The 13,399-nt window shown below is 31.7% G+C and overlaps 1 protein-coding gene across 1 annotated transcript; it reads left to right on the top strand.

Moving 5' to 3' along the window:
* Nucleotides 1-174: 174 nt before the first annotated feature.
* On the top strand, nucleotides 175-13,043 carry LOC146131946 (uncharacterized). The gene is made up of 22 exons (XM_083397150.1): nucleotides 175-484; nucleotides 899-1,179; nucleotides 2,145-2,282; nucleotides 3,029-3,184; nucleotides 3,294-3,368; nucleotides 4,010-4,084; nucleotides 4,416-4,508; nucleotides 5,078-5,273; nucleotides 5,716-5,999; nucleotides 6,060-6,225; nucleotides 6,371-6,630; nucleotides 6,740-6,965; nucleotides 7,185-7,438; nucleotides 8,000-8,104; nucleotides 8,499-8,634; nucleotides 9,127-9,262; nucleotides 10,062-10,270; nucleotides 10,715-10,952; nucleotides 11,185-11,339; nucleotides 11,859-11,905; nucleotides 11,983-12,101; nucleotides 12,784-13,043. The coding sequence occupies exons 1-22, from the start codon at nucleotides 248-250 to the stop codon at nucleotides 13,041-13,043; spliced, it is 3,846 nt and encodes a 1,281-aa protein (XP_083253276.1). The 5' UTR covers nucleotides 175-247.
* The last annotated feature ends 356 nt before the right edge of the window (nucleotides 13,044-13,399 follow it).

The raw sequence follows: 13,399 nt of genomic DNA, 5'->3' as shown, positions 1-13,399 counted from the left end.
CAAAACAGGCGACAGCTGTATCGTATTTCTCTCAGGCTTGAATACCCGGGTATTCCCCGAAAGAAAATCTGAGGTAGTCTCATCGTCAACAACACAAAATATGACGCGGATCGAACAGACATTTGCATGTGACGCTGTCGTTCATATAAAGGCCTAGCAGAAAAAGAGAATACTTTGGACTGTTAACCAAGCATAAAGCTATGTGGCTGGCAAATAATACTCTGGACTGTTAACCAAGCATAAAGCTATGTGGCTAGCAAAGGCGGCAAGTGTAACTGCTTCAGTTGTCTTAGCGGGCGCAGCAATAATGGGGGCTCAGAGCTCAAAGGATCTGAAGATTGCCTGTAACTATGATGTGTCCCAATTTGTACAAGAAAGACCGGTATTGTTGCGTGAGCTAATTGCAAAGATCAAAACAGTGGCCCAAGTTGAAAATTGTCACTTTTCTGGCGCCAATTACTTCATTGTAACAATAAAAAAGAGGGTAAGTTGGGGTAAAACAAGGTTAAAGATTGAACCATGGGTGTTAATTCATTCTTCTTATTTCACCTTTAAATACAATATATAATTGTGTAACAAACGCAGATGTTATCCCAGTAGATGTAAAATCAATATAATAGCACCTTAGGTCCTCACATTTGGAAATAATCTTTAGTTGATTAAACCCAAAATAGGATTTTATAACACATAACATTATACAAAACAACTATTAAAGAGCATCTGTAAAAATATATTTGGGAATGATGTATATCATATTTAGCATATACTTAAATTTTACCAAGTTTGATAGTCATCAGAAAAAAACATTTGCTGCTGCTATCAATATGGGTAAAAACATATCCACCACCACCGATGAAATACTTATTTTATTTTTAATTTTATTTCATTACTCTTTCAGACAGCAAATCAGCATTCGGATGAAATATTAAAGTCCATTATTCAGGATTTTTTCTCATCCTTTACAACTTTTGTTGAAAGTTTTGACTCCCGCTTTTATCATGAGATAAACAGTTATCTAAGTCAGCAATCACGTCACAATATGACCCATATAGTTTGTGCTGGAGCTGTTCGTCTCACTGGTTATAAGGATGCTCTCAATAATGCTGTGAGACACATTCACTTTCTGCAAGAATCTACTGTCACAAAAACTGTGAATGTCCTTCCCAACAGTTCCTACAGGTAAAATAGGAGCTTCACATATAAAAACAGTTGTAATTTATTCAAAAGGTATCCTACTGTTTACAAACCTTTATCGCACAACTTCCTAAATATTTTTTAATGCTGATTCTTAAAAAAATGTGTGGGTCAAATGGACCAGAATCGACATAAATGTTTATGACATCACAAAATATGTAGACTTACAAGATCTGTTGTTTTTTGGTCTAACTCATGTGCAAATATAAAACTCAAATTGAGTCTTAAGTAAATAAATTAAGACGGTAACAAAGAGTTTTTTCCATTATTCTCTATTGTTTTAAAGAAGTGATTACATTTTTTTTAATTATCCACTATAATTTTAATTATGCCCTAATGGATCTTGAACACTAGTCTGGTAATATGTTATTTATTGTCTGGTTTTGATTCAATAATTACCTACTTTCGTTTAATTTTATACAGGCTTTTTAAGTCGGAAAGCACGTTAGCGTTAACACAGATTGTAATCACTCATGTTGGCCATTCTGATAATATTCCATGTTTAAGTGAACAAATGCAATCAATCAGTTCTCTATGTTCACCCCAACTTTTACACTAGGCTGATAATAATATTAGCTCTTGAAAAATACTTTTTATAACTAGAATTTAGCTTTACAAAAATGTTATAAATATAGTAATATTTAGACAAATAATAAAAACTAGAAACAAGGTATGTTTCTCTGTATAGAAAATTGTTTCATTACATATATTTATATATAATATAAGTTTGTGAGGGGACAATATGTTGTTTTTTAGTTGTGTGTAAAGTGTCTTACTTTACATTGCAACAATAACAAAAATCAAAAACCAGCTCCATTGGAAATTTGTGTTTGCAATTCCCAGAGGAGCTGTTTTTTTAATTAAATTACTATACCTGGTAGCAACAGTTTATATATTGCAACAAAAAGGTTACAAAGCAACATGTAAAACTGTTTTATTTGTTTTTGCAGACAATCCAACAAAGAAGAGACTTACAACCAGTTGGTGGAACTAATTGCATATGAGGACGAATCTGAACAAACAGCGTGTGCCGAAGACAATTCTTATCCTACTAGTCAATCCCAATTGATCAGTTCTGTTGTACAAAGGTGGGTGGTGGGAATCTGTTTTTTTTTCAATTGCATTTTTAAATTATTTACATTTTACTCATTTTGCCGACATTATTTGCTTAGACAAAGCTATAGTTGAAGAACAACACCGCTGTAGTTAAATCATTCTGATATAATTTAAATGTGTATAAAGACATTCTGAAGAAACCAAGTCATTGTTTTAGCAAATGTACAACTCAAGTCATTAGCAACAAAACTTACAATTCAAATCTTTAGCATCAAAACAAAATATGTAGATTTTTTAAATGTTTAAATATTAAGTGTTTTAAACTAGAAAAAATCTGATATGATCCCTTAGCATTATTTCACCTAGCAATCACCAAAGCAAACATCTAGCAAACTATTTGACACAAAAGATAAAGTAAATTACCTAGCACATTAATATAAGTCATATGAAACGGATCATTGTGTTAAGCCCTTGGAAAATTATGATACAGAGTTTACAACCTCTTACTTATGTCAGTACAACAAGCCATATACTTTATCTAACCTTGGTTTTTTGGTAATAAACCTATCTTTTTTGACTACCGGTATAATGATCCACCGGTTTTGTTTTACAGTTTATACAAATGCAGGAATGAAATTTTCCATACTAAATAGTTTTGTCATTTAAGCATGATGTGCATATATTGTGTTTCAGGCTAACATTTTTTGTGTTTCACCGGTTACTGCAACAAGAAGTATTTACCTCCACATTTATATACGAATATTATTTTATAAAGCAGACCACCAAATGAATTCATTTCACTCCCAACCCTGATTTCAAACCCACTTCCACCTCGTTATGAACAATCACTATCAGAGGATAATACTACCAGTTCAAGTGACCAAGAGCAGTTAGTTGTCCCTTCTGGTGTATCTGGATTTTATAAGTATGCCAGGTATAAATATAAGCTTGTAACTACTTAAAAAATTAATCATTTAAACAATACCAAAAAATAAAGTACACTATATCTTTACAAACTGATATTAATGATTTTTTGAATACAGCTTTCTTGAGGGTGAACAACTTTGTAAAACCAATGAATACGAAACACCATCAGATGATGATAAATCAATGTCCAGGTAAAACAAGTGCATTGGTGAAAATTGCCAGCACTTACTCAGGCGAATGACGTATTTCTGACGGCCTATGTAGGAATACTATAAATTACCATAGTTAAGGTTGAGTCATTTGTCATTAAAGTTGACTCAATTAACAACTATATTTAGATGCCATGCTTTATGCAACTTACACTAACCTCTTTGTTTTGCGTGGGCATTTGATCGGTTGGTAATAAATATGTTGAAACAAAGTTGAATCAGTTAACAGTTATATTTAGATGCAAAAAATTGAAAACAACGCACCAGGACATCCAATACACAGTTTAAAACCTTTTCCTTAATTCAGTGACAAAACAAACCATACTTTATGTCACCTTAATTATTTGGTAATAAACCACTTTTTTCACCACCGGTATAATGATCCACTGGAGTTTTACAGTTAATACAAATGCAGGAATGGCAGTAATAAAAAAGCTATATTAAGATGCCACGCTTTTTGCAACTTACTTTAGCCTCTTCATTTTGTGTATCCAACGGGCATTTGATCGGTTTGTAATAGATGTGTTACATTTTTGTTTTAAATGTTTTTGCACATTACGCAAAATGCCAAACTCAATTTGTTTTTAATTAATTGCAAATTTTTTTGTCAAAAAAAATGTTAGGTGTGGAGTTATTGCGCCCGATCCGGACAATATTGAAGAACATGCCCTTTCATCTAAATTTTCTTCTGATGATGAGTAAGTCAAATGCAGAAATTTTGTATTTATACTTATCTTAATTGGTTTACTGGTTGATTTTTTTTTAGTTTTACTGCCTACGTTTTTATTTTGTATCATAGTGAAATATCCAAAATATACAATTAGGGCTAACTTTGTTTGTGGTGTATTGAATTTTACACACAAACCTAAAAGTAGTGATAATGAATTTATTTCGGTTAAAACTTTATTCTTTTAGAAAGTTTATTGTTGTCTAATTAAACATGCCTTTTATGAAAGTGTTAAATTGTACAAGCAATTTGGAATAGTAAAAAGATAGTCTGGAAGCCTGATTAATGTACATGCATTTTAGACATGAAGATGACATAGAAGAGGTTAACCAACAACAAGAATGTAGTCAAGATGGGGTGCCACAACTTAACCCTGATGACTTTCTAGGGGAGCGGTATGTATAGCCTAAAGCATCATATCACCTTGGTTATTGGATTTAAATTGGAAATTTTAATGTAAATTTTGATTTGTAATGTTGCAAGTTATTTGACTACTAGTTTTCTTTAAGATACTGTCCAGTGTGCCTTGGAACTTTTTGTAGTTTTTGGAAATACCCAAAAATGCAGAAAACTTTAAATATTGACTGCATTTCAATTTGATATGTTTCTGAAAATGGGTGCACCCATCTCACTAAGTTTAAAGGATGAATTCTTTTCAAAGCAATTCTGTTTTGCAGAAAGGGTGCTGCAATTTAGGATTTTATATAGTGTTCAACAGGCAAAAATAGTTCAAGAATCACTAAATTCTATAAAATAGTTTGAGTTAATTCTTTTTTGATTTCTTGATACTTTAGTAATATAATAATTAATTTAACACTGGAGTTGCAGACTTTGGCAATTTTAAGATGTGAAAGAAATAGGTTTAGTGATTTAAATTGCAGATTTCATGCAGCATTAAAGGCACCTTCCTTATTATAAACTTGAAATATTGCATCGAAGTGTTGTGTAACATTCTTTTGTTTAGGATTCAAGATACCAATGGATGTTTTATGGTTGTTGCTAAGAACACGCCAATTGCCAGGTGCATTATGATGTCAAGAGAACACATGGTGGCACTAAGACAAATCTTTGTCTGTTCAGCGCATGTAACTGTTAAATATCACAACATTGATAGTAAATCACACCTTGTATACAACTTCCAGCGCAACGGTAGAAACGAGGTGGGTTTTAATTTATTCAATCTGAAAAAACATAAGTTTGACTAAAATATGATTATGCACATTACAGTAGGGGTGTCCGATAGTTTAAGTCAAGGGAGATTTTTATACCAAATTGTGGTATTGCCATTTCATCCATAGTAGGGCAGCATTTATCTGCTGTCAATCAGGGTGTTTTTTTACCTAAAACAGTAATTTATTTTACAGCTTAAGGTAACAAAACTTCTTAACGCCAAAATATATTTTGGATTAATAACTGGGAAAAAATTATCTTACCGATTTGTGAATAAAATAGTATCGGACATAGCTAGTATACACTATCTACTTTTATTTGCTGTCTCAGGATGTTGATTTTTTCCGTTTTAAGTACCTCAAAAACATATTGAAATTGAATAAGGCCTTAGGCTCAATACATACAATAATGCTGAAATGTATTTTATTACAGAATTCTAATGTCCCAAAAAACAAGCTGTTGTCTGAATATTGTGAAGAAAACCTTATTTTATTTTTGTCGGGATTCAAGAAAAAACTTAAAACATTTGAATTCTGTCAGTGGAATGAGGCTTTCCAAAAGGATTCTACTTACTTCAATGTCAAACAGCAACCTGGAAAGAATTCGAGAATCACTACAAAGTGGTATGACAATAGACTGCTTGTTGCTGGATTAAGCGAAGATGTGGACAAAAAAGTTGAAGAAATTTCAAGTCACCTAAATAAGCTCTTCCCACTGTATGTTAGATTATTGTAAATACTGTGGCCAAAATATACATTTAATATGTGTAATTACAGGGTTTATCCTTATCGTTTTTGCAAGACAGTCGAAAATCAACATGTTGGCCATTTTATGCTTGAAAGCCACAAATCTAAAATTAAAAAGGAATTTAAGCATTTGGCTAAAGCAACTTTAACGAAAGAAGATGGAAATGTTGTTATTCAATTCAGCACAACTAAATCAGTATGAGATTAATAACATTAATAATAATTCATTTTTTATAAGGTAATAATAGGTAATAAAAGCTGTGGTGCTTTTAGTATAGTTATTTATTTTAGTGGCAACACCATATTGTTATTGAAACACTGATTAATTTAAATGTTTCTAGATTTTAGAGCAATCTGTCCCACGTTTTAAAGAAGAATGTGAAAATCTTTTTGATGAAGTTCTTGCGCAATACTCATCAAGTGAGCATCACTTTTCTGAAGAAATTTTTACAGAGCTCGAAAAACACCACGAATACATTTTTAAAAGCACCAAAGACGTTTTGGTCATGAGTCACGATCCTTATTTACTTTCCGGGACCAGACAGGGGGTTGAAAACCGAATGCAGGAAGTTTTGAAAATAATTTCCGAGATTGAAGAAAGGTAACTTGTAGTTTAAAGTGTTATCACCAAAATGTATTTATTTGCACATCACAAAGTTTCTATGTATATATTTCTAAAGTTACTGAAGTTTTTTTGTTTAACCACACAGAAACAAACCTGTCATAAAGCAAATGTTCACTGACCTGTCAAAAGCCAAAAAGCAAAGAACACAATTTTTATACCGGTGCAATCAAGATGAGAGTGAAATTTTAAATTTTATTGCAAATCATGACTGCTGCCAGCAACTGCTTCAAAATATAAATCGTTTTGGTGAGGTAAAATTTGATCATCCGGATGACAGTGGAATTCACAGGATGCTTGTTACACTTTATAAGGTAAGAAACTTCAAGAAGCACTTTATTGTGATAAATTTTTTCTGCAGCCCTTGTCGTTAAAAAAATGACAAAGAAGATCCAATATTAAAAAAAATATTTTTAATGCGTGTTTTACTTGTATTTGAATGAATTATTTATATATATATATATATATATAATGTATACATAATTACATATAACATATTTACCCTATCAGCCTTTTTAGCATTATGTTTTTAGGTTTACCAAGGAATTTATCCACAAGTAATGGCTGCAATAAAAAGTTTATTCAACAAGTTTGCCATTAAGCAAATACAAGTGGAAATAATCTATCTCCGAAAAATCCATATAAATGAAAGTGGATTGTTTACCAGAAAAAAGTATAACAATCCTTCTGCCAAAGTATTTGCAAATTTTGATCAAACTGGAAAAGTGTTTGTGGTTGGATTTAAGGCAGATGTTCAAAAAAGATTAAAAGATATTAATGAAGCCAGGTGCATAAATTGTTCAACAACTTTATAACATATTGCATTTTCAATGTTTTTTTTTGGTTTGAATGCCCAACATATATGATTTGCAATATTATACATTTAGTAAGCTTAAACAGTGTTTCTTTATCTTTTTTTATAACCAAATACTAAGCGTAAGTATAAGTATATTAGAAAAGCTTCGGCCACCCGATTTTCTTCGCAGAACTCTTGTAAGTAAACAAAACAAAAAACGTTTGATCAATATGAGTCATGTCTACATGTTTATTCTAAGATTTTCTTAAATTTTGGAGTAATTTAGCTCAAAACCATCTCAATAAATCTGACCATGTAAACTACTGCAGTTGGCGACCTTACAAACTTGATCAGTGACCAAATTTTGGTTCATGGCCCATAGGCTGAGAAACACTAAGCTAAAATAAAAACAGTCTTTTAAAAATAAATAAAAGTGCTCCTCAACTAGGAGCATTTTATAAAGAATATTTCTCTCTATCCATATATATATATATATATATATATATATATATATTTATGTGCTACTATTTGTTCACCTTTCCACATGTTTAGAATGCGAATAACATCTGTACAAGGCAGTGTAAAGGAAGTTCGACAAGCTGTCCAACAGGAATTGCAAAAGGAGTTTGAAAAGGCTTTTTCGCAAGAGGAGGCAAAGTATGAAAAGAAACAGTATTTTTCTTTAGATAAAATGCAGATTTTAAGTTACAATGATTCATTGAAATGTAAACTATGCTTCACATAAAGCCAATATTGGGTAAACGTTTTTTTCTATAATTAAACCTTGAAAATGATTTTTTTTAAGGTAGTAATTTAAGGAACATCTGACACTCCTTATTCAACTGTTTTGCCTTCTTGGTAAATCTCTAGACATAAATATAACACTTTAAGTGAAAAACTAGAAAAAAATTGTTTGATCTTCAGAATGTTCTTGTTTTTAAGTATACATACAATCGCGTATAAATAACATATATTTGAAAGTATAATTTTCACACAATGTTTTGAATAAATTTTTCTAACTAAAATAAAGTGTTACCTTTCTTAATGCTAGTGTACTGGAATGTTGTGGAATTATTGATGAAATTAGGACATCATGTAAAGATATAACCATTTTTATGGAAAATGGAAGTTTGCAACTCAAAGGGAGTCCCAAAATGGTTGACAAAGCAAAATCCATTCTTGACAAGGTACGAGAACCCTATAACTGTATGATAATAGTATAACATAGTGTTACTCTTTCAGCAATATATACTGCTGGAAGAGAAACCCTCTGTTATATATTATACCTGGCAGCAATAGCTTATTGTATGATAACAGCTTCAAAAAGTGAGTTCATGACATACATCTCTATATCTCATTGTTGCCCAATTCTATTATGTTACCAAAACTTATTTTTTCGTGATTGAGCTTGCTTTGTTTTATGACACCTGATATTATACAACATCATTTAACACTTTTAATTTGCTACAATGATTGAGTTTTGTTTGCTTTATGTAATTTTTTTAATAATTTCTAAATTCTTTAAAACGGGGTGCCTTCGGAAAGTGCACAATATATCCTGACTCAGTCACAAAATTGTGTTTTATAATACCTATTAGTTTGCATCAAGTTAGTAATTTAACAGCTGTATTTTTTGGTATTAGATATATACCTGTTTTAAAATATTTTGCAACATATAGAAACTATTGAAGTCTGCACCATTGATATCTGAAAACAAAATGGAATATTTTGAAGTTTTTTCTAAAAACAGTTCAGAAAATGCTGAAAGGGCTCTAAAGACTGTAAATGACAAAGTTTTACAGTTGAATTTAAAAGGTAAGTTTAGTCAATACTTGAAAAAATTTAGGCATTTTTCTACATCAGCAAGAATTCTACAGTTAAATAAATCATTATTTAGATCAGGGGTTCCCAACCTGTGGGCCATGACCCCTAGGCTAGGGGTATTAAATCTACTCCACTATAACAAAATAAATAATTAAAATTTAATGAACTCTTGAATCCGCAAGAAGAGAGGGCAACCCGACTGAGCTTTGAGAAAGATAGTTTGACTACATTTAAAAAAACTAAGCATCCTAAGCTTAATCAGGTTTTCAACAATGTTACTTCTGAAGACAAAGCAGCGCAGTGCCTTGGATATTCAATTTGACATGCGGCTGTCTTTTTCCACCACTAAACCTACAATTAAGACATTGTCAGAGCAAAAACAAGCTCAACCATTACATTAACTGAAAACTGAATATGTAATAACTAATTAATGTACTATCATGTCTATTGTGTGTTGTATTTATATCTTTTTATCATTCTAACTACTGGTTTTACTGTATAAACCATTTTTTTAATTAAAATAATGTTTCTTAATTTTTTCAAACGGTTGAAAAAAATTGGGGGGCCATTGATTTCTCAAAATTTTCAAAGGGGCCAAAGTGTAAAAAAAGGTTGGGAACCCTTGGTTTAAATGTAAAAACAATTACGCTTGATAAATAGCAAAAGTGGTTATTTTTTGTATATTTCTGAAGGGTTGTAAAGTGATTTTGTTTGTTTGCTCCTTTTCAATATATATTTAAAATAAATTGATTTCTGTCACATGACCCTTTAATTTTTTACATTGTTGTAGGGATACTTATGTATGAAAGTGGAAAATTGGTTTTGATGACTTCGGATGAAACTAGCCACTCAGACATAAGCAAGGAAATTGAAGGAATGCTCTTTGAAAGAGTCGTGACAATTGCTAGAAATCAATTGAAATTACTTACTGACAATGCTTTGTTGGAAATAGTTAGTGAAAGCCTCAAATGGAAGGTAGTGGCTAAAATTGACAAAACTGTAAGTACGTGTATACAAAATGTTGTGTATTTTGTGGTTTAACTAATTGTATAGCTAACGTTAGGGATGTCCAATGCTTGACGTTTCACTCCAACACCGACACCCAATATTTTAGACAAATCTTATTCGATCCCAATCCTATATCATGAAATGGCGTCATTGAAATTAAAACAGTTCAAAGCTGTTTTTACTATGTTATTAGGCCATAATTTGCTTTAGCTTTAAGAATTTTGGTTACTGCGAACCTAATATTTTGTATATACATTTAACTGTTGATTCATTCGAATTAAGATACTGATGATGCTTTTATAGAGAAATATATCTTTCTATAACATCCAAACAAACTGATTTTCGGTTTACTAAGTTCTGTACTTCTTATAACATTGGAAGTATTTAGCATCTTAAAGTTCTTAAAAACATCCTGATAAATAACTTTTATTTTAGAGAGGATATATTTTCCTTATTGGCCTGGATGAATTGATTGTGAAAAATACTGAAAAAAAGTTCATATCGTTTTTTCGGGATCGTCAAATCACCACAGTTACGTGTGAATGCCCAAAACAGTTTCTCTCATTTTGCATCAAACAGTGTTCACAGGTCGAAAGTTTTCCTGATGGGGTAACAAAGACCCAGACAAAATCTGGATGTACATTGCATGGCTCTCGGGCCAAAGTACTTGAAGGTATTTCATCAACAACCTGTCATTGTTTACTAAATAATTTTTATAATCGGTTGATTCAAAAGTATAATTAATGTGAATAGTATTGCATTAACACCCTTTATTTCAACTTGACTGACAATATACAATTAAGAATATATATGTAATTATAGTCTACATTTCCCTTTTTTTAAAAAGGTTAAATAATTGTAGTGCACAATTGGTTTTAATATATATTTATATATTTCTTTTTCAGCTCAGAAAATATTTCAAGATATCCAAAGCAAAGTTAAAATGGTTGAAATGGCAATCAAAAAGCTGGGATTTTGGGCTTTTATGCAAAGCAAGGCCGCAACATCTGTTTTAACAAGTGCAGAGGAAAAGTTTGGTTGTCAATTGAAATTGATTAAGGTAAAAGCAATAACACTTTAAAAATAATATCTTCTGGTATACTTAGGTCAGGGCTTCCTTAACTGGGGATCACATTACGAGTTTAAGGGGTAGCGAGTAAGTCTGTATAATTTTTTTACAAGGTGTAACATTTTTAAAATGTCATTTTTTTTGTTTCATAATAATCTAATAGATGTAAAACAAAGCCCTTAAAATGTACATTACTTCAACAAATGCCTACCGGAGTAGACCACAAGAAATGTTATGTTTCAACTAGGAGTCACAAAAACTTTAAAAAATTAAAAAGGGGAGGCAGACTGAAAAGTGTTGGAAGCCCGGTTATATGCATTGAATTTGTATCAATATAATCCACAAAACAAAAATTAGGTGATTTTATTTGTTTTCTGTTGCCTTCATATTAGTTGCTATTCTAAACCTATTACAATCCTTGTTGACTGTTTTTGTGATGAATATATGAATATTTAAAAATATTTACAAATGATCACAAATTTTTGTCTTTATTTGCTTTTATTATTACAGGATACAACTACTGGCGATCTTAGTAGCAGTTCAGCTTCACCTAAAACGTAGGAATTTCAAATGTGTCATTACATTCATGAACTTCACAATTTTATGTAAATTAACTTTTAATAATTTTGAACAGTGCCCAAAACAACTGCTCGTATGGAAAATTCACGGTTCAAGTGTGCAGAGGTGACATAACAACTCAAAACTGTGATGTCGTGGTAAATCACTGCAGTCAGCAGTTTGATTTAAATTGGGGTAAGACCAGTACTTTATTGTGCACAAACAAATATTTTATAACAGCCAACATGCTGACCCATTGATACCAGATGCCTATACACAGTACATTTGCACGATTTGCTTTTATATGAGTACTTTTGTCTAGGTATGAATAATGTGAAAAATATTGAAACATAAAAATATGCTTTTTTCTCTCACAATTTGTGTCCGTTAAGTTCATTTTATAATGCCAATGCATCTTATTTTAAGATATTACCTACACAATAATTAGGGATGTCCGTCCAATGATAATATCGGATAAAAAAACATTTTGATAATAAATAAATATAAGAATTTCAGCCATGGCTTGCCACCAAGCACTGTGATTCTACCTTAAAATGTATTTTTTAATAGTATGTTTACCACTGGATGTAATTGAAAATTTTGGCCTAATCGCCAAATAAGCTACCTTTGAACATTCAAATTTGTTTATTTTTAGCTTTTTGACCTTAGTAATGATGTTATTTAGTGTCGAATGGGTACGACATCCTAACCTTAATAATAGTGTTATAGTTTTCAGTAAGTCAACACAGAACGATGCCATGATGATATTTGTGTTTACTAAGCAGTTCGTGGCTATCCCTATTTGACCTTTTCAAAATGAACTTAGGTGACATCACATTACTTTTGTGTTGCGTTCATTTCTTATTGTATTGTTTAGGAAGTGTGTCCAAAGCAATGCTAAAGAAGGCAGGCCGGGCCATGCAAGTTGAACTTAATGCCCGTCAGAAAGAAACTTGCTTCTGCAAAGTAACTAAAGGATGGGGTTTGTCTTGCAAAAAGGTTGTTCATGTAATGTCTCCTACTTCCCTCGATGGCCTCACACCATTAATTTTGGATGCTCTGAGATGTTCAGAACTGAACAATGCCAGATCTGTGGCTATACCTACTCTTGGTGCAGATATGGTATATGTTCGTTAAATGTGCTATATTATTGATCACATCTAGCTTTTTAGTTTATGGACCTCTTTAGCAAATTTATGCACACTTAAAAAGTAAAAGATGCACACGCACATGTGTTCAACAACTGTAAAATATTCTAAACTAACGAAATGTAACAAGCATTGACGTCATGTCTGTTTCTCAACTCCTTTCTGAGTCAGCTCAGTTTGCAGATGTAGAGGGATGGTCGCGGTATGGACGGGGGTCGTGAGTCCGAACCTCTCCGCAGACTAGTTGTTTCTAGTTTGCCTTGCTTGCATCATTCATCAACAGATTTGGTTAAAGTATCTGATAGCGTTTGGTGTGCGCTTCAAGAGTTTTTTTCATTAATGTAG

This window comes from Ascidiella aspersa, chromosome 9 (assembly GCF_963924565.1).
Source record: "Ascidiella aspersa chromosome 9, kaAscAspe10.2, whole genome shotgun sequence".
Lineage (NCBI taxonomy): Eukaryota > Metazoa > Chordata > Ascidiacea > Phlebobranchia > Ascidiidae > Ascidiella > Ascidiella aspersa.
The sequence above is the reverse complement of the archived record's forward strand: the minus strand, read 5'-3'. Positions and strand labels throughout refer to the sequence as shown.

What these genes read in the sequence shown, in the direction of transcription:
- LOC146131946 (XM_083397150.1), top strand. Translation starts at nt 248, where the DNA reads ATGTGGCTAGCAAAGGCGGCAAGTGTAACTGCTTCAGTTGTCTTAGCG. An exon ending in TGCTTGTTACACTTTATAAG is followed by an intron (nt 6,966 to 7,184) that starts GTAAGAAACTTC and finishes TTATGTTTTTAG; the next exon opens with GTTTACCAAGGAATTTATCC. An exon ending in GCAGTTTGATTTAAATTGGG is followed by an intron (nt 12,102 to 12,783) that starts GTAAGACCAGTA and finishes TGTATTGTTTAG; the next exon opens with GAAGTGTGTCCAAAGCAATG.